General features: G+C 44.5%; 1 protein-coding gene across 10 annotated transcripts in view; it reads left to right on the plus strand.

Moving 5' to 3' along the window:
* Positions 1-26,999, plus strand: part of ITGAE (integrin subunit alpha E) — a 73,260-nt gene that overhangs the window by 10,609 nt on the left and 35,652 nt on the right. For 6 of the 10 annotated variants that reach the window (XM_045487684.1, XM_045487680.1, XM_045487688.1 and 3 more), the window contains exons 2-7: positions 14,438-14,558; positions 24,413-24,504; positions 25,785-25,867; positions 26,266-26,383; positions 26,604-26,735; positions 26,917-26,970. In XM_045487684.1, coding sequence (XP_045343640.1) covers positions 14,438-14,558; positions 24,413-24,504; positions 25,785-25,867; positions 26,266-26,383; positions 26,604-26,735; positions 26,917-26,970 — 600 coding nt within the window. Of the gene's footprint in view, positions 1-14,437; positions 14,559-24,412; positions 24,505-25,784; positions 25,868-26,265; positions 26,384-26,603; positions 26,736-26,916; positions 26,971-26,999 lie in introns of those variants that run through there. The other 4 variants (XM_045487683.1, XM_045487685.1, XM_045487686.1 and 1 more) reach the window with 4 other exon arrangements.

Below are 26,999 nucleotides of genomic sequence, written 5' to 3' on the forward strand. Positions count from 1 at the left end.
GGGCAGAGGGGGCCACTTCCTTTTCTCCCGGATTGGGGGTCCCATTTCTAGGAGACCATGGAAACCACTTGGGGCAAGCCAAGCCATGAGCCGGCAACTGCCCAGATGGCCTCGGTTGAGATTCAACATGGTCAGCGAGTCCCTGGAGGCCGCTCAGATCAAGCCAGGGTGGTCCAGCCTAGTGATCTGGACAAGCTTCCCCAGGGGTCTCCTGCATTGGGCAGAAACTTGACAGAAGAATGAGATGGACATCAGGCAGATACAGTTTCAAGGCTCTTGGGAGCCTGAGTTCTCCCTGAAGGATGGGCAGGGGCAAGCAAGTGAGTACTAGACAGTGTCTGAGAAAGCTGAATCCGTTGTTGGAGGGAACTCAAAATTAGCATCTAGCTGGGGGCCAGGTCACCAGGAGGCAGGCCAAACATGTAGGGCACCAGCAAAGCATACATTTTTGGACACATTTTCATATTTGATGTTCAAAATAGTCATTATGAAAAGGTCGAAACTTTGTTGAACTTCCTTTTCCTTATTTTACAGTTTAGACTTCTCTTTATTTTCAGTCACATAGTGTGGAGAAAATCTCACACTTTTTATGGCATATGGCTTTGATGCCCCATCACCAAGTATGTCTGAAAAAGATGCTTAGACTAGACTCTGGCCCCTAGTCTAGACTAGACTAGACTAGACTAGACCCCTCTCAGAATGGAGGAGGTGACTGGGTCCCAGAGAGGTGCAGTGACTGTCGGGGGTTATAAGCAAGTACCAGTAGAAATGGGGCTCAAGCTCAGGCCTCTGTCCTGCCTCCCAAATTCTAGACTACCCCATGGCCTGGGATGCTAACCCTGGCATCATTTGGGGCTCCTGCTAGTCTCTGTTTCCTGTGGCCTAAGGCATGACCAGCCATTGCCCCAGCACCTTTTTCAGTAATGTCAATCCAGGAGACATTTATCAAAGTCCTTCTGGGGCCTAGACAGTCCCCAGGCCAATGGACAGCAGAGAGCAAGATGGAGCAGGCTTGCAATGAGGTCACTGAGCCCTCAGCTTGGCTAAGCTAAGGAAAGGGTGTAAGAGCAAGGCCCCAGCGGCTCCAGTCTGAGTGGGAGAAATAAAGCTGTGACAGTTCTGCTCTGAGCTGTGAGGTGGGATGGAGGGATGGACCAATCCTGAAGAGCTTCCTGGAGGAGGTGAGACTGGTGCTGAGTCTTAAGGGCTGGGGAGAGTCTGAGAAAGTGACAAGGAGATGCAGCGAAGGTGGGAGGGACCCCCTCAGACTATGACTCCAGGTCCAGGGCCTTGAATGACTCCAGGCTGGGCCTCTCTAGGCTGGAGAGAATCCAGACTGTTCCTGGCCTGACCCTGATCTTCCACCCTTCCCAAGCCACCCACAGTGGTGTCCACTTCTCATCTGTGGGAGCAGATGAGATAATATCAGTTATCAAAGAGTTTTCTAGTCAGGAACAGATACACAGACACACCGTGATGCTGGAGCTACCCATACCCACACCCCTAGCCCCATCTCATCCTGCTACCATGCAGCCTGCTATCCCCAGGTTAGTTTTTACACTTGAGTCATTCTGTGACCCCAGCCACTTAACTTCTCTTCCCCGGGTCACCTTACAATGGTGAAGAAGGAGCCAGAAGTCTAGGGCCCGCTGTGCTGTCGCACCAACTTCAGGCTGAGGCCTGTGGCCCTGCTGGGCCCTTGTGGGGGGGTGGGAAGGTGTCAGTCCTGGTTCTGCCCCAGGGATGCCCCTATATTTGTGTGCAATTATATAATGACAAACCTTGGTTGTTAGGGATGGGGGACCGTGGTGTCCAATGTGGCCCTGAGGATGGAGGAGGTCTTTGGCAAGTATAGAGTGCTGGAGTGAGGCGGGGGTTGTTTCTGTGTAGAAACAGTATGGACAAAGATGGGGAGCGTGAGGAGTCTGTTCAGGAAGATGCAGGGCAAGACTTGAGTGAGAGCAGAAGGCTGTCTGCTCTGACATTGTCTATCCTGCACCCGCTACCCCCAGCCAGAACATGCTGAGCCCTGGGGGTGAGCGTGTACCAATCCCTGTCCTGGGTCCCCTGTGTGAAGAGAAAGTCGGCTACACTCACACACAGAGAAACCTCTAGCCCCAGCCAGCAGATCCATTGAGGATTCCTTCAGGTCTCCCGCGTGGGGGATGGGTAAAGGGCATTGCAAGCAGAGGAAAAACATCTGCGAAGTGCGGTGTTTGTGGACAAGCCAGGTGTGGACTGTAGGCCACTTGGGAACCAGATGTCTCCAACGTTGGCTGGGAGGTCGGCTTATAGGGTATATATGGGGGGCATGTGGGGCAGTCAGGCTGGAGAGGTCCAGGGTGCTGGTGGGCAGTGTGGAGGGCCAGAGTACCAGGCTAAGGGAGCTTAGACCTCACCCAGAGGGGAACGGGAAGCCACAGCAGATCTTGAGCAGGGTGGCAACAGTGAGACTTGCACGTTGGGAGGTGGAGTCCTGGAGAAAGGCGAGACGATGAGGCTCCTGTGTGAAAGACTGGTGTGGGTGGGTGGGTTGAAGGTGAGCTCCTCTGTGGGACAGGCACCTTGCAGGCGGCTCTGAGGCAAGAGCTTCCCTAAGGCCCTTCTGGGTGTTCTGAGTGGCGGGTCAGGACACCTGACTCTAGTCCCAGTTCTACAGCCAGCTCCTAGTATAAATTTGGGCAAACTATTCCCCCTGGGCCCGAGTTTGCTAAACAGAGACTAGTGCCGTGAGAATGTGTATTTAAAATGCCCAGTGTGTTGGGGGAAGATAGATGGTTGAGGGGGAAGCAATGCTGGCTGACAGGATGGAGGGAGGGTCTTATTCTGACTCAGCAGGCCTATGTGGCTGGAGACAGCTCAGGGGAGGCAGCCTTGTGGGTAGTGTGGTGACAGACACTGGTTTGGCTGGGCTCTCATGTCTGACAGCACACAAGAGGGGCTGGAGATGGAGGGTAAGGCTGTCAGAGGGAGCATGACAGGCCCTCCCTTGTGGCTTTACGCTGACGTCAGCGCCCACACTGGGCCTCCGGTGTGTCAGACACTGGGCAGGCATTGCCCTATTTGCTCTGCACAGCACAGCCCTCTATCACAGATGGGGAAGCAGGTGAGGTGACAAGCCCAAGGTCCTTAAGTACCTCGGTGGCAAAGCAAGATTTGAACCCAGGACCGTCTCCCTCTGGGACCCATGCTATTTTTTCTGTTTCAGTAGGAAAGGAAGCAGTTGCCCGATCTAGGGACAGCCCAAGCAAAAGTAAAATGCCAGGGGCCTGGAGGGAGTCTGCTCTAGCAAGGTGGCCTACGGCTGGCAGATCCTAGGCACCAGCCAGCTCTCAGGGTGGGTGCTGGTAACTGGGAAAGCTCAGTGAATATGGTGCTGCCCTCCACACACGTTCTCGTGCCACTGTGCCTGCACAGGAGGTTCTCGCTGACCTCATTACCAACTATCTAACCCAGAGCTCTGCCCAGGCTCAGTGAGCTGCTGGCACAGCTGGGAGCTGTGCCCAGCTTCTGGGACCATTCGTGACCCTCTTGTCTGTTTACCAACCCCTCAGTGCCTCCAGCTTTTACTAAAGCCTTTGGAATTAGGCAGACCTGGGCCCTAGACACAAGTATTCAATCTGCTGATGGGCCACAAGCAAATCATTCAACTTCTCTGAGCCTCAGCACCCAGTGTGGTGCCTGGAAGGAATCAGGTGCTCCAGGAGGGTAGCTGTGATTGGTCTCCTCCCCTTTCCCACCCCTCAGGGTTCTTGTTCCACGATCCCTCAGTTGAGAACAGCAAAAATGGGGCCAGGGGTGGGGTGGGGAACAGGAATCTCTGACCTACTCTGACAGTTCCAGGACACCTCTTCTGGGCCCGGCCCTGTGCTGAACTGGGCTTTGTGGTTAGGGGGTTGTCATGGATGACTCAGATTAGGTCACATTTTGGGGGGAGACAGACTTAATCACAGATCACTCTGACCTAGACAGGATTTAGTCAGAGCCAGAGACACTGCGGGATGTGGTGGGGGCTCAGGGACCAGTGAGTTACTCTGGCTGAGAATCTGGATTAGTGCCTGAGCAGGTCCCCAAAGACGGGACAGAGGTGAGAGCAAGGAAGACATGCGGGCAGAGGGAACTGCTTGTGCAAAGGCCCAGAGGTGGGAGGTATGGGGATGGTGTTCAGGGAGTGAGGTGTAGAGGAGCTTGAAGTGGCTGGAGAGCACACCTGGCAGAAGGGGCACTGGGCTGGGCAGGGAGATGCCGCAGATGCCCAGGTGAGGAGACTGGACTTACCTCAGGGGTTTCAAACCATGTCTATCAGTTACACGGTAAAACGGGAAAGAAAGCCTCCTAATCACTCCTTGCAAGAAGAAGCTGCTCGTTCTTACTTTTTAATTCTCTCCTACTCAGTTTGCTTACCCTAACCTGCCTGACCAACAAACACAGGGCTTGGTGTAAAATGAGCCAAGGAGCCTGAGCCCAATCCTCCTGTATTAACGGAGAACAGTGCTCCCCATTCCCCACGTAGGGTCTTGATCTAGAACCCTTGAGGATCCATGGGTTGGCTACAGAGGTCCCTGTGAGCCCTGTTCACTCATCTAGCACGCACTAGGTGTAGGCCACCTACCAGGCCCTGGGATGACATGATGAACAAGGCTGACGCCCAGTCTTTGCCCCGAGAGGGGCTCACCGGTGGTGGGAGAAAGAGTCACAGGCAATAAATAAACAAGGAGATAAGCAGGAGAGTTTCAGTTTGTGATCGAAGGTTTGCAGGGGGTACAGAGGGCCCAGATAGGAGTCTGGAGGTCAGGAAGGCCTCTTGGAGGAGTTGAATGGTGAAGATGGCAAGGCAGGAGATCACCTCGGAGTAGAGTAGAGGTAAGACTTGGGCATAGATACAGTTGGGTGGGTGGGGAAGGCTCTGATGCTCTCATCCCATTCTCAAAGTGATCCATGGCCCCCAGACAGGGAACAGCTTGCGGTCTGGTCGTGTTTTATGCATTGTACTTTGGGTGATGGCAGGGAGGACACGAATAACAGCTGCGGGTAACTTGGGATGTAGGTTTGTTCATTCACTGCTGCTGCTGTTGTTTTTTTTAACCCCACTCTGCCCCCATTCATTCAGTGGTCTCATGAAGAGAATCCTCAGGGAAATTTTTTGTTTTGTTTTTTTTCTGCTTCCCCGGGATAAGTTTTTCCTCTGATTTTGTGGACACTGTGAATAATATAGCTTATCATCTCATCCTTACTTTGGCTTCAAGGAAGTTTATCCATTTATACAGTTTTTCAAGAAATCATTTTATGAGGCACCCACTGTGTACCTGTACTGTGTTCAGAGCCCAAAGTGGGGCTCACCACAGAAAGTGCTAGTACTTGCTGACGCACAGGTTAGCTGTTAGCCTCCTTCCTGGTTTAATTGTGCCCTTCCATGTTCACCCCGCTTTTTGTGTCATTTTCCTTCCTTTTGCCTGCCTCCTTATTTTAAAATAAGTTTTATATATTTTTTAATTTTTTTTAACGTTTATTTATTTTTGAGACTGAGAGATACAGAGCATGAATGGGGGAGGGTCAGAGAGAGGGAGACACAGAATCTGAAACAGGTTCCAGGCTCTGAGCTGTCAGCACAGAGCCCAATGCAGGGCTCGAACCCACGAACCGTGAAATCATGACCTGAGCCGAAGTCGGATGCTTAACCGACTGAGCCACCCAGGTGCCCCAAAATAAGTTTTATCTTAATGCATTGTATACTTTTATGAGTTGCCACAAATCATTCTGGACAAGGCCGAGGTATAAAGGGAACGAAATAAAGTACAGATGGCTGCTTTGTGCGGGTTCAGGGAGAGGGCCTGGGAATTGAGAAATGAGAGCTCGAACACTGCCCTCTCACATTGTGCCACCTACTTGAGCCTCTGGAAGGTGACTTTTGAACAAAATTTGAAGCATGTACAAAAGCAGAGGAAATAACAGTCACAAACTCAATATACCATCGCCCAGATATACCGTCACACTGGCTGCATTATTTCACTATCCCTTTTGGTTTCCATTAAAGCTGTGCTGCTCAAACTTGGTGTTGTGACCAGCAGTCTGGCATCACTGAGGATCTCATTAGACGAGGCTCTCAGTCCCACTCCTGATCGACTGAATCAGAATCTGTATTTTAATAAGAAACTTGGGTGATTCACTAGCACTTTAATGTTTCCGAAACATTATTTTAAGGCAAACCCAAAAAACCATTGTGTCGTTTCACCCCTAAGTACTTCAGTGCAGGTTTCTGAGCTGTGTGGTTATTTTCTCACATAGCCACAATGTTTTTTTAATCACCTAACAAAGTTAAAAATAATTTTGAGGTATTATCTAATGCCCAGTCCACATTCAAATCTTCCTGTCTCCGTTTATCTTTTTATTAACAATAAGTTTGTTCAAGTCAAGATCCAAACGAGGTCCACATTACACTTGGTTGTTGTGCCTCTCTTAGTCTAGAGTGGCCCCCTTGCCAATTTTTTGGTTTGTGTGTCTTTTTGAAGTCTTTCCTTTACTGCAGATCTTGGTCACTTTTCTTATAGAACAGCTTCATTCAGGGTTTGTGTGTTTCCTCCTTTTGGTGCAGTTTGTCTTCTATCCCCTGAATTTCCCAAAACCTGGATGTTGGTGGCAATGACTTCATTAAATTCAGATTTAACTGTTTTGGCAAGCACACTCTAAAACTTTCGGGGGGTTGTGACATACTTCCTGGATTTATCTCACTCCCCCCTTTTTGTTTCTTTTGCCAAAGTATTTTAAAGACTTGCTACTCAAAATGTGGTCTGAGGACCAGCAGTGTGGGCATCACTTGGGAGCTTGTTAGGAACATAGAGTCTAGGGCTCCTATAATCTTCCTATGGTGTCACACTCAGAGGGACATATGTCTGAGGACCCAGTATTCCTGGGGACATTAAGATTGACTGGTGGGCTCAGGTGGTGTCAGTCTAATTGTAAAGTTTTCTACCAAACTTTCTTCTAGTAGTTTCATCCATTGATGGTCATGGCCTGAATTAATTATTGTATAATGGCTTGCCAAATTGTGTTTTTATGATTCTATTATTCTTCCCACATTAACTAGAACTGTTTGGTGATCCTGAAATTCAATTTATATAGGAAAGACAAGAAAACTACTTAATATTTTCCTTTTAGTAAACAATTTTCAGAGTAAAGGGATGGTTGCCCTCATTACTTCCAATGCTAACCAATGCAGTTTTAAAATTTTTGTTTTTGTTTTTTTCCTCTCTCCGAAATATTATTATTAACGTATAGAATGTTTATATATTCACTGTGTTTCAGAAACTTGCGATTATTTTTTTATGTAAACTTTTTTGAATTACACAATAAAATGGACAAATTCAGATTAGTGAATTTTCAAATTAAACCAAATCCATGCCACTAACACCCATTTCAAGAAACAGAGTATGACTAACAGCCCAGAAATACCCTTTATCACTCCCTCCAGTCATTCATTACGTTACCCCCAAGGGTAACACTCTCCTAACTTTCAATAGCATAGATTAGTTTGCCTGTTTTCAACTTTGTATAACTGCAATTATATGATACGATCTGGTTTGTTCCTAGTCTTTCACCCAACACTGTGTTTTTTGAAATCCAGCCACCTTGTTATAGGTTATTTTCACTGCTGTAGAGTATTCCATTGGTGACTATTCAGTTTATGCTCAACTTGAGTTGATGCTCCCAAATGGTTTCCTAAAGGGGTTGTACTGACTTACATTCTTACCAGCAGTATCTTACCAGCAGAGTTCTAGTTGCTCCCAATCAGTGTCAACACTTGGTATTGGTTTTTTTTTTGTTTTGTTTTGTTTTGTTTTTTTCATTTAACCATTCTGGTAGTTGTGCGGTGGTATTATATGATGGTTCTAATTTTCCTTTCTTTGAAGTCTAATGAGTGCCTTTGATTACTAGCCATTGGATAATCTCTTGTGAAACGTCTTTCTGTTAGCTTACATGCATTTTCCTTATTGATCTATAGGAATCTTATGCATATTCTGATAATCTTTTGTCAGATATTTGTGTTGCAAATATCTCTTCTCACTCTGTCTTGCCTCTTTATTAACCCTTAGTGGTGTCTTTTGATAAATAGAAGTTCTTAAGTTTAATGAAGATCTGTCTATCAGTTATTTCCTTTACATTAGTGTGTTTTGTGTCCTGTTGAAAAAAATATTTGTCTACCCCAGGGTCCTTCATTTTCCCTTAAAAACTTTATTGTTTCAGTTTTCACATTTAGATATACAGTCTATCTAAATCCACATTTCAGCCCAGCAAGAACTTTTGTGTGTGTGTGATTGTGTGAGAATAGTCAAGATTAATTTTTTTCAATATTGATATCCCAGTGACCCAGCACCTTTTATTTAAAAGATCATTCTTTCCTCTCTGTTCTTCACTGTCACTTTTGTCATAAAACAGGTGATCATATATGTTTGTACTCTCTGTTCCACTGGTCTATCTGCCTGTCTGGTGCTAGTATAATTCTGTCTTGACTATAACTTTGTAATGTCTTGATGAATAATAGTGTAATGTTATCAAGTCCTACAAGTTTGTTATTCTCCCTTAAGAGTGCCAGACTATTCTTGCCTTGTGCAATTTCATATACATTTTTAATTGGCTTGTTAACACACCCCCCTCCCCCCCAATAATTTGCTGAGATTTTGATTAGGATTCTATTGAAGCTATAGATCAATAGAGTGGTAACTGACAACAATTATTGAGTCTTAACTTCATGAACATGATCTATTCCTCCATGTATCTACATCTTTAATATCTCCTAATCTTTTATAGTTTTCAGCATGGAGGTTTTACATATCTTTAAGTAGACTTATTTTTAAGCATTTGATATTTCTATCTTTTGTTAATGACATCTTTAAAAATCGTTCACTCTTTATTTGATCATTGATAGTGTATAGAAGTACAGTGGTTCTTCATATATTGCCTCTGTATCCAGTAACCTTGCTAAAAAGGCTCTTGTTAATTCTCAGTGTTTGTAGATCTGTTGGATTTCTCAGTGTACTTAATAGTTTCACCTGCCAATAATGACAGTTTTATTTTTTTCCTTTTTAATCTCTATGCTCCATTTTTCCCCCCTTTTCTCACTGCTCTAAGTCCTCCAGTAAAATGTTGAGTAAAAGTGGTGAGAGTAGTCATCCCTGTCTCAATCCTGATTTTAGGGAAAGATTTTAATAACACACCAATAAGAATGATGTTTGCTGAGGGTTTTTTGTGGATATTCTTGATCAGATTATATAAATTCCTTCTATTCTGATTTACTATGATTTTTTTAAATCACAGAGCAGTATTCGATTTTATCAAATGCCTTTTTCTTGCTTCTATCATAATGATCATATGATTTTTTTCCTGTTAATGTGAAAAAGAAATAAATTATTATCAAATGTCAAACCACCCTTGCATTTCTGAAAAAACTCCACTTGGTTGTGATGTATTATGATTTTTATATGTCACCGGGTTTGATTTGCTAATATTTTGTTTAGGATTCCTACATCTGTGTTCAAGAGAGATTATCAATTGTCCTTCCTTGTACGGCTCCTGTCAGACTTTTTCTGATTTTTGTTTGTTTGTTTTTTAAGTCTTCGCTCTTGTCAGGTTTTAATATCAATGTTAGAGCACCTGGGTGGCTCAGTCGGTTAAGCATCCGACTCTTGATTTTGGCTCAGGTCATGATCTCACAGTTTGTAGGATCGAGCCCCGTGTCAGGCTCTGCACTGAGAGTGCGGAGTCTGCTTGGGATTCTCTCTCTGTCCTCACTCAAAATAAATAAATAAACGTTTAAAACATATATCAATGTTATTCTGGTCCTGTAAAATGATTGGAAAGTATTCCCTCAATTGTGTTCTTTGGAATAGTTTGTGTAAGTTTGGTATTTCTTCTCTAAATGTTTGGAAGAGTTCACAGTGAAGCTATCTGGGTTGGAATTCTTCCTAAGATTTTTAATAATGGGATTTACTTTTTTTGATACAAGATTATTCAGCTTGCATTTCTTTCATCAGTTGTGGTAAATCTTTATCTCAAGGAATTTGTCTATTTCAACAAAATTGTGAAGTATAGTGGCATAAAGTTGTGTATACTATCCTCATTATTTCTTAATGTCTTAGGATCTATTCTGATGGCTTCTTTTTCATTCATGTTGGTAACTTGTGTGTTCTCTCTTTTTTTTCTTGACAATGTTGCTAAGAGTTTATCAGTTTCATTAAGCTTTTTTAGAAGTAAACTTTTGCTTTGTTGATTTCTCTACTCTAAGTTAGTTTTCTATTTCATTGATACATACTCATATCTTTATTCCTGTACTTTCTTTGGGTTTGATTTACTATTCTTTTACCTTTTTGAGATGGAAGCTTAGATCATTGATTTTAGCTTTTTGTCTTTTTTAACATTGGCACTTAAGGCTGCACATTTCCTCTGAGCACTGCCTTAACTGTTTCCCACAAGTTTTGATTTGTCATATCTTAATTATCACTAAAAAATATCCATGGCCATTTCATTTTTGACTTATGCAGACGTGCATTGCTTGATTTCTGAGAAGTTCAAGTTATTATAGTTTTCTTTTTGTTATTGGCTTCTAGTTTAATTCCAGTGTAGTCAGAGAACCTATTCTGAATTACTTCAATGCATTGACATTTATTGAGGCTTGCTTTTTGACCTTTCATATATATTTGATTTGGGTAAATGTTTCATGGGCATTTGAAAAAATATTTCTTTTACCATTGTTAGGTACAGTGTTCTGTTAGTCAGTTGTGATATTCAGATCTTCTATATCATTATTGATACTTTAATGTGCTTTTGTAGCTTGATGAAAGATTTGTTAAAGCATTAAAGTCTCCCATTTTGGTTGTGGATTTTTGTATTTTTAATTCAGTCAATTCTTAAAATATATTTTGAAGCGATGTTAATGGAGACATATAGATTTTAAATTGATATCTTCTTGGTGAATGAAGAACGGTATATTTATATGTATATATTTCCTTCTCTTCCTTACTTAAAAGTCCGTTAACATATCCTTTGCCTAATGATTTTTATTTGTTTTTAACGTCTGTGCTGCTAAGTGAAAAGTCATTAATTGGAAAAACTATTTCCATCAATTTCATTGGAAAAACTGTGGTTCATTCCATCTAGCTCAATATACCCAAACAGTTTTTACTGATGGAAAAATTTATTAGCTGGCTGATAAAACAAGTTTATACCAAAAAAATTAATTTGAATATAAAATATAATTTACATATACAACTTACTGTAATACAAGTTTACTGTCCTCATTAAGAGAGGAAATGAAGACTTAATGATGAGTAGTGGAGGATAATTGTGAGGGAGTCATTATTGAGAAGGTACATTTCTCATTCACCATTTCTTCACTGTTTCTTCAGTCTTTTGGGTACTCGTGGTTATCTTGCATTCAAACTACCTTTAAAAATAAAGTTATAGCACATTGGGGCACCTGGGTGGCTCGGTCGGTTAAGCGTCCAACTTCGGCTTAGGTCATGATCTCGTGGTTCACGAGTTCAAGCCCAACATCGGGGTCTGTGCTGATAGCTCTGAGCCTGGAACCTGCTTTGGATTCTGTGTCTCCCTCTCTCTCTGACCCTTCCCTACTCACGCTCTGTCTCTCTCTCTGTCTCTGTCTCTCTCAAAAAGAAATAAACATTAAAAAAATGTTTAAATATAGTTATAGCACAAAAAATACATTGAGGGAAAAATAAATGCTAAACCTGAAAGCACTTCAAAACACATGGCATAGTTTGTACATTTTAACAGACTGCAGAATCACAGAAGCTACTACCCCTTCAGCCGTCTCAGTTGGCTTGTACATGCTAAACAAGACATTTTGAATTTATCCAAACAAGATGAGCAGTTCACATTTGTTTCCTATGAATTGTGGGGCTAAAAACTGCTTTACTAAGTAAATTAGTGAGTATGTTTTTGCATGAATGTGTCATGTCAGAACATCATTCTTATGGCATTTTATGTGGTATATTTAGGAATGAAAAAGTCATTATACCATCATTAAAAAAGTGTTTTCCAAAAAGCTTTTTTTTCCCCCAAAACGTTGTTCATTGAACAGTAATTGAACAGATAAGTTCTGTACACTCAACTTCACCTTGCCCTTTTTCTCTGTAAATATACATTAGAGTTTTTACGGTGGAGTGTCATAGTCAGGACATACTTTTAAAATTCTCTCTGGCAGTTGATATGGGGAGGTTGTATCCAGAGGGACAAGACTTGGAAAAGAAAGGTCAGGAGACTAATGAACATATCCAAGCGGGAGACAATGTGGTCAGTAGGGCAGAACTGAGTCCCAGCTGAGGCCCAAATGCATATGGGAATTCTGAGAATGATAAAGGTGATACTGCAGATCTGTGGGGATAAGACGAGCCGTTCAAGGAAAAATGTTGAGACAATTTCAATTGTGGGGAGAAAGAGTGAAAGCTGGATCCCTCTTTCACTCTGTACACAAAAATAGAGTGCAGATCAATCAAAGATTCAAGTGTAAGAAGTGAAACAAAACCCCCCAAAATACAGACAAAAACATGAGTGAACTTAAAAAAAATAATCTAGGGGCGCCTGGGTGGCGCAGTCGGTTAAGCGTCCGACTTCAGCCAGGCCACGATCTCGCGGTCCGTGAGTTCGAGCCCCGCGTCGGGCTCTGGGCTGATGGCTCAGAGCCTGGAGCCTGTTTCCGGTTCTGTGTCTCCCTCTCTCTCTGCCCCTCCCCCGTTCATGCTCTGTCTCTCTCTGTCCCAAAAATAAATAAACGTTGAAAAAAAAATTAAAAAAAATAATCTCTGAATGGGGAAGCATGACATAAAACTGAAGAGTCATAAAAGAAAAATAACTTGACTACGTATAAATTCTAGATGTGGGAAAAGATACCTACATCAAATAGCTAAGTGTGAAGTATTATCTTGAACACATTGGTAATTTTTTTTTATTCAAAACGCTCTTGCAAATTAATAAGAAAGCAACATTTCCTACAAATGGATAATGTATATGAATAGGCAGTAAACAACTTAAAATAAGAGACTCTACCTCATTCAGAATTAAAAAAGATATTTTGGAACAAAATGATAAGAAACTCTTTCAAAACAAGGATGGTCTACACACACCTCAAGCAGTGCTGTGAGGAAACAGGCCTTCTCCTCTTCTGTTGTTGTGGTATGGATTGGCACAACCTCTGAGGTTGGGGGCAATCTGTGAATATCAGTTTTTCCCCAAAACTTTTTAGTGAAAAATTTCAAGTATACAGAAAAGTTGAAATAATTGTACGGTGGAAAACTATATGCCACACTTAGATTTTACAGTTGTCAACATTTCGTTATATTTGCAACATCACACAGACACATATGTAAACATATATCTATATATCCATCTGCATATATCCATCTATCCATCCATCAAGCCACGTTACATTTTGATGCATTTCAAAGTAAATTGCGGAGGTTGGTACACTTCATCCCTAAATGCTTCAGCATACATATCAACCAGAGGTCAATGTTTGTTTCTCGTTCTTTTTTGAGGGAAAATTTATATTCGGTGAAAGTCACAAGTTTTAAGTTGACCATTCAGTGTGTTTTTGACAAACGCACACACCTTTGTCATCCAAATTCTTATCAACACCTAGGGTGTTTCCATAAGCCTACAGAGTTTCTTCCTGTCCCTTCCCAGTTAAGCCACATCCCTTTACCCCCAGGAAATTTATTTTTTATTATAGATTAGCTTTGTTGGTTCTAGAACATCATGTAAATGGAATTAGACAGTACTCTTTTAAGTAAAGCTTCCTTCAGTCAGCACAGTGATTTTTGTGATTCACCCATCTTGTCGTGTGTGTCAATCGCTCATTTCTTTTTACTCCTGAGTAGTATTCCATTGTGTGACTCTACCAGTTAGTTTATCCCTTCCCCAGTTGATGGACATTTGGGTTGTTTCCACTTGGGAACTATTACAAGTAAAGCTTCTGTAAACATTCTTGTACATGTTTGAGGACATGTTTTCTCCTGGGTCATCTGATGGGGCCTCATAGACAGAATGTATGTATATCCTAGCCCTAGGGCTCATAGTCTATTTGAACTCTGGTACAAGACACTGTCATGAGTATATGCTATCTGACAGGTACAGAAAGTGCACAGTGGGAGGTGTGAGAAGGTGGGAAGTACTTCTAGGAGAGAACCAGGGAAGGCTTGCTGGAGGAGGGGCCTTGGTGCTGACATAGTAGGAGGATCAGGAGCTCTGGGTCAGACATGCCTACATTCCTGTCCTATTCCCATAGGGAAAAGGTCCTGGGGAATCTCATTTTTCTCATCTGTAAAATGGGGATGATGACACCACCAGATGTGACAGAATGATGGGAGTCAAAGGGTCAGCCATGGCTTTAACAGGCATCTCTTAAATGTCCCTCTGTTCTCCACAGGCCTTGTTCCTCTGGTGGCCTTCAATGTGGATGTGGCCCGGACCTGGGTGACTCCTGAGGGAGGCGTACCCTATGTGCTCAACGCCCTTCTGCACCAAGACTCCAGCACCAACCGGACCTGGTGAGCAGGGCCCGGCAGATGGGAGGCATAATTGAGGGGGCCTCTGGGGAGCCTGAAAAAGCTGCCGAGGAGGCCTTGGCATCCCTCCCCCAGTTTGGGGACAATCTCCCTTCGCCTACAGAGGGTGTGCAGGAGAGAGGCTGTGAGCACCAGGCCAATCCTTGCCCTCTTCACTGCCGGGGGTGGGAGAATGACCTCAAAACTAGTTTAAAATAAACTTTCTTAAGGCTCTTTTATCTCTTACAGAAGTAACACATGCTCAGCATATAAACTTTGGACAGTGACAAAAATATCAAAGAAAAAATGGAAAATATGAGGCAGCAGGGAACGTGGTTCAGGGGCAGGCTGTGAATCTCAGCCATGGGTCAGTGACAACTTTTCTCTGTATTTGTAGCAAGGTGCTCAACCCATAGCCTCAGTTTCTTATCTTTACGGGGATAGAGATTTCTCTACCTTACAGGGTTGTTGCAAAGACTATTTGCATTAATGCACATAAAGGGTTTAGCACAGTTTCTGGCCGAAATCAAGCTCACTAAACATTGCTTTATGTTTTTTAAAATCTCATCTATACCCACCCAGTAGATAAGCCACCAATTTTAAACGCGACAAAATTCTACTGGTGAGGATGTGGGGACGTGTGGGACTATAAATTGATATAACCAACCTGGAGAATAGTTTTACCATATCTGGTAATGTTGAAGATGCCTTTGACCCGGCCATTCCACTCACAGACACCAACCTTAAAGATATGAACGGGCACATGTAAAGGTATTTATCGTAGCATTTCTTGGAATAGTGAAAGACTGGAAATGTTCCTCATTAGGAAAATGGAAGAAATAAGTTATGAATCATATACAATGCAATATTAGACGTAGCTCAAATGAATGAAATGAGCATAGTGGTTGAATCAATCCTGAAACATAAGATAAAAAAAGGCAAGTTGTGGGATTATATATACCGTGGTCATTTACTCAGCAAATATTCGTATGGAGCACCTACTATGTGCCAAGCCCTAAAGAGGCCCTGAAGGCTCACAGCAGTGAGCAAAGTAGACAAAAATTCTTTGGCTCAGGGAAGATAGACAGTAAGCAAGCAAGCAAAACACGTGTTGTATCGGATGGTGATAGTGGTGAGATGGTAATGTAGAAGCATGTCTTTAGTTTTTTCCCTTATTGTCACCAAAATGACCTTTAGAGCTGCTTTGTTTTGAAGCCAGGATCCAGTCAAGGTTCCCGTGTCACATACTGTTGTGTCTCTTTATTCTCTTTTAATCTAGGGCAATTTTTCCTTTCCTTTTTGTTCATGATGGTTATATGGCTTTCTCTGTGCTTGCTCTGTGACCCAGCCATGCTCATGCCCTGCCTCAGGCGAGTCCCTTCCCCCTCCCCTCTGCTTTGCTTCTAGTCATTGGTCAAGGGTTTCCTTCTTGTACAGCACACGTGAACCTTGAGCCTCGCATCTAGATGGGCTTGGGGCAGAGCCAGATGAGGTGCTCAAGGTTTCTGGCTGAGCAGAGCTCCCCATCTTCCTGAGCTGAGCAGAGCAGAAGCTCTGTTTGGTGGAGCGTGGGTGGGCAGTAGCAGCTCCTGAGGTAGCCTTATAGCCCTGGGACTTGGTCCATGACCCTGCCAGCCTAGCAGGCTTGGACCCCTTACTGGACTGTAGTTTCCTCATTGTACAGCGAAGAGGCTGGTGACCATGTAAATGGTGAAGGCAGGGACATTTTGTTCGTTCATTCATTCATTCATTCAGCAAGTATTTATGGAGCATCTACTCAATGACAGGCCAAGTGTGAGGATAAGATAGTGAAACAGGCATAGTCCCTGCTCTCATGGAACTCCCTGGCTCCTGGAGGAGACAGACAAAGCAGGCAGTGACAAGGGGTGTGATGGCTGCTCTGGTGGAGATGTCCAGGACGCTTTGGAGACATAGAGGCAGGCGTACCCTTCAGCCACAGGGTGTGCATCAACACTGGGACTGAGGGGATGAGTAGGAATTAGTGTGAGAAGGCAGGAGAGGGGGATATCCCAACTGACAGCAGTGTGGCCAGAAGCCTGGAAATTAGCCTGAGCAAAGTCAAGGAACAAAAAATGGCAGGTGGTTGAAGCTGAGTGTAATGAGCATTAGGTTGGGAGAAGTGGGTAGTGCCTTGTTACCTGGGCATCAAGGGTTTGAGGAGCCAGAAAGCTTTGAAGCAGGGAGGGGAGGTGAGAAGGTTGTTAGCAAGTTTTTGGCTGCAGGAAGATGAATTAAAGGTTGCTGTTTGTTGTCTTGTGTTTTGGTAAAATTTTATGGACATTTGCCACACAGAAAAATGTACCCATCATAAGCCTGTAGCCCAGTGAATGTTGGCAAAGTGAACCACCTATGTAAGTAGCACCCAGATGAAGAAGCAGAACTTTACCAGCCTCACCTAAGCCCTCTCTAGCCTGGTGCTCCCTTCCAGGTACATCCCCTGCCAAGAGCTAACCAGTGCTCTGACCTCCATCTCCCTGGATTAGTTTTGCCTGTTCTTGAACTTAAAAACGAGGTGTGCCGTATATGGTCTCTTATGTCAGGCTCCTCTCCCTCAATATACAGTCTGTGAATTTTGAATGTGGTATTGCCTGAGACAGTGATACTTATTCTCATTGGTAGAGTTTTCCATCATGTGAACGGTGCTGATGATGAGCGTTTGGCCAGTTTCCTTGGACAAATTTTGCTGCTGTGCACTTTCTTTCAAGAGGCAGGTGTACTTCCTTTTATCAGGCATTATACGCACTGGGCCAACATTCAGTTTTGCGAACTTGCAGTGCATGAGCGTTCTGGTTGCTCCATGTGTTCGTGAAGGTCAGGAGTCAGTCCCAGTTATCTGTGACCATCTTTTGCCCATTCCCCTCCCACCAGTACCTCAGCAGGGCCCTGCCTCTTAGATGCCAAGCTGAGAGGACATGGTGGATGAGAGGAGCTTGAAGCTCCTGGAGCAGAAGGCTCTGAGTCCACCCCGGGGTTGCAGGAAGAGCCCAGTTGGGCTCATGAAAACCTCCCTGAATACCTGCTGAAGAGAGGGCTCATGGGAGGATGTGGTGGGAGGCACTTCTTGGTTCCTGCCACAAATGGTGAAGCCTAAGACCACGGGCTTGTGCAGGGCAGGAAATGCACTGCTGGCTGCCCCAGGGCCACAGAAAGCAGCCAGAAAGCCCTGTGAGAGGGTGGCATGTCCCTCTCACTCCCTTGTCCTGTTTCTCCTTAAAATATAACAGCCAGGGCTCATCGCATCATGGGTTTGGTTGCTGTAGGGTGAGATGAGTGGAACATAAAGAAGGCCTTCCACACCTGAAAATAATATAACATTGTATGCTAATTGTACTTCAATAAAAATGCAAATAAAACCATAAAAAGCAAACTAAAAAAAAAACAAACCATGATAAAACTTGGAAAAAAAAAAAAAAGGCGGCCTTCCCCTGTGAGGTATGGGAATAGACTCTGAACGAAGACAGGTTGGAGGCGGGTCAAGGGAGGAAATGGACTGCTTCCAGCCCAGCATATAATAGGGTCCCTGAGGCTGTGAGCTGATGATAGTTTGATTATTGTTTAGTTAGTCAATCATTCAGTCAACAAACCTGGAGATCAAGAGACTACCCACCATGGGAGGGGGGGGGTGGGGATTAAATGGGAGACAACAGAGGCAGCTCATACTGGGCCCCAGGCCACAGCACTTCATGACAGTGACATGAATGGCAACCTTGCACAGCCCGGACAGCTGCATATGGTAGTCTCTTGGGAACTCACAGTCTAGGTGAGTATGGAAGTGGGTTCCAGTAGTCAAGGCTACCTGGAGGGCTTGGAGGGGGTCAAGTTGCTCCTTTTGGGAAGACTTCCTGAGGAGCTGGTGTTTAGAATGATTTTGGCAGGAAAAGGAGGTGGGAAGGAATTATAGGCAAAGGAAATAGCTTGGGTAACAGCATGAAGGAGGAAGGAGAGCCGAAGCTATTCCAGGCCTGGACTTAACCCACCAAAACATGATCTGGGGTGGAGACTAGTTCTGAGCCCATCTTTGTTGGAGACAGGGGATGAGGTGTTGGATGGAGGGCTGTGGCTCAGGCTGGGGAAGGGTCTGGAGCAGAGACAGGGTTGCTGAGCAGGTGACCTATTTTGGGAGCTCAGCTGCAGAGCCCACAGAGCTCATTTACACCTGCCCTCCGCTCTTCAGCCCTGCCCCACATTAGCCCCCTTACCTGCTGCCTGGGCTGTCATTCAGTCTTCATTTAACCATATTTACCGAGCCCTAGCTCTGTGCCAGGCATTCTTCCATGCCCTGGAAATACCATGGTGAACAAGGTGGATATGATCCTTGAGGAACTTACAGTCTAGTGGGGGAGACAGATAACAAGCACACAAGCAAGGAAAGAGGATATTATCAGACATGATGACAAGTTCTGAAAAGGAAATAAAACAGGGTGACATGAAACAGTAGCTATGTTGTGAGGTGGGGCTGGCTGGAGAAAGCATTTATCAGGAAGTGACAGTTAAGCAGAGCCAGGGGATGAAAGTGACCCAGCCTTGGGGAGTGAAAGGCAGGGTTTCCAGGCAAAGGACACAGCAAGGCAGAGGGCTTGAGGTAGGAAAGAACTGGGGCTGTGAAGGAACAGAAACCACCTGGAGCTGGAGCTTGGAGAGCAAAGGAGACAGGAGGGGAGGTCTCAGAGCAGGGAAGGGTCAGACTGCAAGGCCCTGTGGGCTGTATTCAGGAGTATGGACTCTTTCTAAGCACATGGGAGGCTACTGAAGCAGGGGAGTGACAGGGTGTAAACTACAAGGGTAAGTTTCAAAAACAAATGCTACCAGTCAGGAGGCTATTACCATAGACCAGGCAAGATGGTGGTGGCCAGGATGGTGATGGGAAATGGAGAGAAGAGATGCTCCATAGATAATAGTTTGAAGGAAGGATCCCCACAGGGTTTACTGATGGACTTGATGCAGGGATGAGTGAAAAGATGAAGCAAAGATGCCCTCAGGATTCAGGCTTTAGAATGTAGTGGTTGGTTTTACCATCTATTAATAGCCTTGGGGAAGATGGAGAAACACAGGCTTGGGAGGACAAGACCCCAAGCTCAGTTTGAACATTCTAAAGTTTGAGATGCCTGTTAGACAGTGGGGGGTTGGTTATTGTGTTTGTTTCTTGTTGCTGCTGTAACAACTACAAAATTTATGGCTTAAAACAACACAAATCTATTGTCTCACAGTTCTGGAGGTCAGAAATCCAAAATGGGTCTTAATGGGTAAAATCAAGGTGTTAGCAAGGCTGTGTTTCTTCTGGTGGCTCAAGGGGAGAATCTGTTTCCTCACCGTTTTCAGTTTCTGGAGGCTACCTGCATTCTTTGGCTTTTGGCCTCTTCCTCCATCTTGAAAATCAGCAGTGTCACATCTTCAGATCTTTCTCTGACTCTGACCCTCTTGCCTCCATCTTATAAGGACCCTTGTGATTACATGGGGTCTACTTGGATAATCCAGGATTATTTCCTTCATCTCAAGATCCTTAACTTAATTAAGTCTACAACATCCCTTTACCCATAAAAAGCACATTCACAGGTTCCGGGGATTAGGACATGGACATCTGTGGTGGGGGCATTATTCTATTTCTTACAGCTATGCTGGTCTGACTTCTGGTGGAGGGATTCTTTGGCCACAGAAGTTCAGCATTTATAGGTGTATTGAAGCCATGGGATTGGAGGGGATCACTAGGGAGAATGTGCTGGCAAGGAAAACAAGGACCAAACCCCAAGGTTCCAACAACATTTAGAAGTTAGACAGTGAAGAGGCGAACAAGAGTCTCAGAAGGAGTATTGAGAGAGTTAGGGAAAATCAAGAAGAAAGTGTTTCAAGGAGGAGATGGTCACATGTCCAGGGCTGCTGAGAGGTTGAAGAAGATGAGGACGGAAAGGTGTCCATTGGATTTGGCAAGGTGGAGACCACTGATGACCTTGACAAGAGCTTGTGGAATCAGCTTGGGGTGGGTTAAACGAGGGTTGGGGGCACAGGTATAGGCTTTATTATTATTATTATTATTATTACTATTAATCCATGGAGGTAAGTAAATGATCTATTTTATAATTACAATAGAGTGATGGGAAGCAAGGAAGTGGAGATGGTACCTCATTCCTGCCACCCGATTCACCATAGCTACATCTTGACCTTTTTGAAAGTACAGACTAATCCCCTTTATCAAGTCCTCCATGACTCCCTTACTGCCCTCAGCACAAAGATCTTGGACGTATTTCACTGTTACCAAGCCCAGCCTCAGGGCCACTTCCTCAATACCCCCTACTCAAAAGCACTGTTTTGAGGTAAACCAGTTATCCCTGGGCAGCGTGGATAGGGAGATTGCTTAGGCTAACACTGGACTCTGCTGTCTCTCTGGGCTTGGGGTAAGGGGTAAAGTTTGCCATTGGAACTATTTCTGGAGGCTGCTTTAATGAGGCTGAGGTGCTCACCCCTCAAACCTCCATTTCTTTCTTTTTTAAAAAAATTCAAGTTAGTTAACATACAGTGTAGTCTTGGCTTCAGGAGTGGAACCCAGTGATTCATCTTTTACATATGACACCCAGTGCTCATCCCAAAAAATGCCCTCCTTAATGCCCATCACCCATTTAACCCATACCCCCACCCACCTCCCCTCCAGCAGCCCTCAGTTCTCTGTATTTAAGAGTCTCTTATGGTGGAGTGTGTGGGTGGCTCAGTTGGTTAAGCGTCCCACTTTGGCTCATAGTTCATGGGTTTGAACCCCACATTGGGCTCTGTGCTCACAGCACAGAGCCTGGAGCCTGCTTCAAGTTCTGTGTCTCCCTCTCTCTCTGCCCCTCCCCTGCTCATGCATGCATGTGCTCTCACTCTCTCTCTCAAAAATAAAGATTAAAAAAATTTTTTTTAAGAAGAGTCTCTTATGGTCTGCCTCCTTCTCTGTTTTTTTTTTTCTTATTTTTCCTTCCCTTCCCTTATGTTCATCTATTGAGTTTCTCAAATTCCAAATATGAGTGAAATCATATATCTGTCTTTCTCTGACTGACTTATTTCACTAGCATAATCCCTTCTAGTTCCATTCACGTTGTTGCAAATGGCAAGATTTCATTCTTTTTGATCACTGAAAAGTATTGTTATATATATATGTGTGTATATATGTATATATACATATATACATATATACACACACACACACACACACACACTACGTCTTCTTACTCCAATCATCAGTCAATGGACATTTGGGCTCTTTCCACAATTTGATTATGGTTGATAGTGCTGCTATAAACATTGGGGTTCATGGGCCCCTTCAAATCAGCATTTTTGTATCCTTTGGATAAATACCTAGTAGTGCAATTGCTGGGTCATAGGGTAGCTCTATTTTTAACTTTTTGAGGAACCTCTATACTATTTTCCACAGTGGCTGCACCAGTTTGCATTCCCACCAAAGTGTAAAAGGGTTCCCCTTTCTCGGCATCCTCACCAATATCTGTTGTTTCCCGAGTTGTTCATTTTAGCCATTCTGACAGGTGTGAAGCGAGATCTCATTGTGGTTTTGATTTGTATTTCCCTGATGATGAGTGATGTTGAGCATCTTTTTGTGTGTCTGTGAGCCATGTGGATGTCTTCTTTGGAAAAGTGTCTATTGATGTCTCTTGCCCATTTCTTCACTGGATTATTTATTTTTTGTTGAGTTTGGTAAGTTCCTTACAGATTTTGGATACTAACCCTTTAATCTCATATGTAATTTGCAAATATCTTCTTTCATTCTATTGGTTGCCTTTTATTTCATTGATTGTCGCCTTTGCTGTGCAGAAGCTTTTTATCTTGATGATGTCCCAATAGTTCACTTTTGCTTTTATTTCCCTTGCCTCCAGAGATATGTCAAGTAGGAAGTCACTGCAGCTGAGATCAAAGAGGTTTTTGCTTGTTTTCTCTTGTAGGGTTTTGATGGTTTCCTGTCTCACCTTTAGGTCTTTTATTCATTTTGATTTATTGTTGTGTATGGTGAAAATGGTCCAGGTTCATTCTTCCGCATGTCACTGTCCAGTTTTCCCAGCACCATTTGCTGAAGAGACTGCTTTTTTTCATTGGATACTCTTTCTTGCTTTGTCAAAGATTAGTTAGCCATGTATTTGTGGGTCAATCTCTGGGTCTTCTATTCTGTTCCATTGATCTATGTATCTGTTTTTGTGCCAGTACCATACTGTCTTGATGATTATAGCTTTGTAATGTAGCTAAAAAGTCCAGAATTGTGATGCTTCCAGCTTTGGTTTTATTTTTCAACATTACGTGGCTATTCTGGGTCTTTTCTCATTCCACACAAATTTTAGGATTGTTTGTTCTAGCTCTGTGAAGAATGTTGGTATTATTTTGATAGGGATTGCATTGAATGTGTGGATTTCCTTGGGTAGTATTGACATTTTAACAATATTTGTTCTTCCAATCCATGAGCACAGAATGTTTTTCCATTTCTTTGTGTTTTCTTTACTTTCTTTTATAAGTATTCTGTAGTTTTCAATGTATAGATCTTTTACCTCTTTGGTTAGGTTTATTCCTAGGTATCTTATGGTTTTTGGTGCAATTGTAAATGAGATCAGTTCCTTGATATCTCTTTCTGCTACTTCATTATTGGTGTAAAGAAATGCAACTAATTTCTGTATATCGTTTTTATATCCTGCGACATTGCTGAATTCATGTATCAGCTCTAGCAGTTTTTTGGTGGTCTTTCAGATTTCCCATGTAGAGTATCATGTCATCTGTGAAGAGTGAGAATTTGACTTATTCCTTGCCAATTTGGATGCCTTTTATTTCTTTTTGTTGTCTGATTGCTGAGGCTAGGACTTCCAGTGCTATACTGAACAACAGTAGTGAGAGTGGACATTCCTGTCGTGTTCCTGACCTTAGAGGGAAAGCTCTCAGTTTTTTCCCATCAAGAATGATATTATCTGTAGGCCTTTCATATATGGTTTTTATGATATTAAGGTATGTTCTTTCTATCTCCACTTTCTTGAGGGTTTTTATCAAGAAAAGATGCTGTATTTTGTTATATCCTTTTTTTGCATCTATTGAAAGGATCATATGGTTCTTATCCTTTCTTTTATTAATGTGGTGTATCACATTGATCGATTTGCAAATATTGAATCAGCCCTGCAGCCCAGGAATAAATCCAACTTGATCATGGTGAATAATTCTTTTGATGTACTATTGAATTTGCTTTGCTAGTACACTGCTGAGAATTTTTTGCATCCAGGTTCATCAGGGATATTGGCCTGTAATTCTCCTTTTTAGTGGGGTCTTTGACTGGTTTTGGAATCAAGGCAATGCTGGCTTCATAGAATGAGTTTGGAATCAAACCTCCATTTCTGACTGACCCATTGCATAGCAGTGCCAGGATGCTCTTCTCAAGAAATACCATCACTGAGGCCAGGTGGGTCAGTTCCCCTGGCAGCCACTAGGAAGCCAGCAGTGCCCCTGACAGAACCAGCTGTCCTGTTGATGGCTTCCTAGCATCTACCCACCCCCTCCCCAAAGAGCAGGGAGTCTTTACCATCAATACCACTCCCATTTCTGTCAGGGTAGGTCAGCAGGCAGAGAGCAGATGCATTTAACTATGTCTCCCCTGGAGCTATGTAAATGTAAATGCTGAGCAAATGCTTTTCACATAATGCAAAGTCTGCCATTTTGGGCTGGGACCCAAGTCTGGACCTCTTCCATTAGTTTTCCAGATAGGGAGCCTGTGAGTCTGGAGTGGGGCCTGGAGTGGGGCCTGGAGTGGGAAGACTGCCTGGGCAGGCAGAAAGGAGGAGGGAATCATTGGCCAGCTCAGCTTTGCTGTCTGCCTTCCTACTCAGGCTCCTGGTCACCAGTCCTCAAACCAATGGGACAGCAGGCCTCCTACATCGTTGTTCCCTCATCCAGGATGAGATTCTTTGCCAACCAGTAGGTAAGTCAACCACCACTCCAGGGAATGTTCCCTGGACCTCCTTTTGAGGAATCCCACTTATCTGGCCGAAACCATTTGAACCCAGATGCATTTAGTCCAGTCCCTCGACCCTAGATTCCACCACCACCCACAGTAGGCCTTCTATCCCAAAGCCCAATCCCATCCCAACCCAACCCAAATCCCCAGCCCACCTTTCCATATCTTGTCCTAACAAAAATGATACCTAAAATGTATCGAGTGCTACCTAAATGATACCTAAAATGTAGCAGAGTGCCTGGCACTCTGCTAAGTGCTTTGTTCACTTTTAATTCTCAAATTCACTCCCATTTTATAGAAAAGGAAGCTACAGTTCAGAGCAGTCCTTTAATTGCCAATACGACTAAGGGCATGCATCTAGTGTTGGCAGTACTACAGCTGGCAAACCCGACTCTATCTGATTCCAGAACCCAACATGTCCCAATTCATCACACCTCCATTTCATCTAACTTTACCCCTCCCGACCTGTGGCCATCCTAGCATCTAGCATGGGGATTGGCACTCAATAAATGCTGTTTGAATGAATGAATGAACAAGTGAATGGACCTAATTCACACATTAACCAACTCTACTCATTCCATCCAGTTCAACTCAAGGCCCACATTTGCTGATGAACCCTCAGCTGTGTATGGTAGGGTTCTTGTCTCTGTGAAAGGCATGGTGTTGATCAGCCTCAGTCTCTGCTTCAGAAGGGGATGCAGGCTGGCAGCATAAGCAGGTGATTCTATGGCTCAAAAATGAGTCTCCTGAGGCCCACCTTGTGGAGGGAGAGGAATGAGCTACACTTTCACCCTGGGGTCTTGGGGCATTAAGAGTCCCCAGAAATAGAACGTGGAGAGTGGAGAGTTCATCGGTCCATGTAGCCAGTTCTTTAGCATCTTTCACCCGTCCCCAGTGCTGCACACAACCACCGGCTAGTTCTTCTCTACCCTCCTGCCCTTCCAAACTGGGATCCCCTGTAAGTAAAGTACCAGGTCTCAGTTATGTCTAGATCCCTATCACCATCTGCCATGAGGCTAGGCACAGAGCAGACATCACAGGGCATTTGTTGAATGAGTCAGTGAATAAGCCCAGGGAATAGGCACTTTGCCTTGAACATGTCCAGGCCTGTGCTTGAAGGCCCCCCAACCAGCTTCTAGAGGCTGCTCTGAGTGGCCGATTGTTCTTTATGGGGCCCTGACCATCATGTGACCTCTGATGTTGGCTGTAGGGTTGCCTCCCAGCATCCTTCCCTCCTTACCTAGGCTTAACTGTTTCAGAGCATGCCCCCATCCCAAAGGGAAGGCACCCGGGAGTGACAGTTGTCCAGAACCACCACAGTGTTTTGGTGAGTATGCATGAGGCGGGATGATGGAGGGCTTCAGGGAAGGTGGAGCTTACCCTGTAGTTGAACGGTGTTGATAACAGTCTGACTGGCATATTCTCAGGGCTGAGCCCAGCTGCCTCCCTGGTACCAACCCCAGGGCTAACCATGGCTCTGACCTGGGTACTCCATGACCCAGCACACTGACCTAAGTGCTTAACTTCAGCTTTGGCCCCAGCACTGACTCCTACCCCTGATGAGGGGTGAGCAAACTATTCCTGCATCTTCTACTTGGTTGTGGCACTTGATTCTGTAATGGAGGTGATGGATTCTGTAATGGGGGTGATGATGTGGCTTTGATTAGGGGGCCTGTGCTGGAGATGACCTAGGCTTTCCCCTTCTTCTCTCCCCCTCTCTCCTAGATCTGTATTCAAGTGATGTCCCGGAAGCCCCACAGCCTCAGCCCAGAACTCACAGGCACCTGCAGCCTATTAGCCAACAACTTCCAACCCCAGGCTCAGGTCTACTTCTCTGACCTTGGTAAGGGTTGGACACTGACTGACCTTAGATAGCTCTAAAGAGATCTCCTTGGGTCTCCAGGAAGAGGCGTGGCAGATGTTAGAGGGACACAGAAGCCCAGAGAGGGCAAGGCAAGCCTAAGCCCCTGTGAAGGAAATCAGAGCAGAGACAAGTGTGGGCCTGCCTGGAGGTGAACAAGGAGGCTATCTGACTCTGAGTTCTTCCGTATGTGTTTTTAAAGAAAATCTCCTTGATCCCAATGTACATGTGGATGCCAGAGACTGCTACAGGAACAAGAATGGCAGCCTAGAGAAGACAGCCAGGTGGCGCCGGGCTCTGAAGACACAAGAGGGGCAGGAGGACGAAGCAGCTGGTGAGAAGAGCCAGATCTGGGTTGTTCCCAGAGGCTGTCAGAGCTGACCCCTAGGCTGGTGACCTCCAGGGGTGAGGTGTGCCGAGGGCCGGAAGATGGGAAGCAGTGACTGGATTCTATAGGCCTAGTTAGTCCCAGCTCTGCTCCCCACCCCCCCCCCCCCCACCGCTCCATATTACAGATGGGGAAACTGAGGCCCGAGGAGCAGGAGCTATGGGAGTGACTCACTCGGCAGGTCAGAGCCTGAGTAGGCCATGGCTATCT

The sequence above is a fragment of the Leopardus geoffroyi genome, chromosome E1, assembly GCF_018350155.1.
Source record: "Leopardus geoffroyi isolate Oge1 chromosome E1, O.geoffroyi_Oge1_pat1.0, whole genome shotgun sequence".
NCBI classification, from domain to species: Eukaryota; Metazoa; Chordata; class Mammalia; order Carnivora; family Felidae; genus Leopardus; species Leopardus geoffroyi.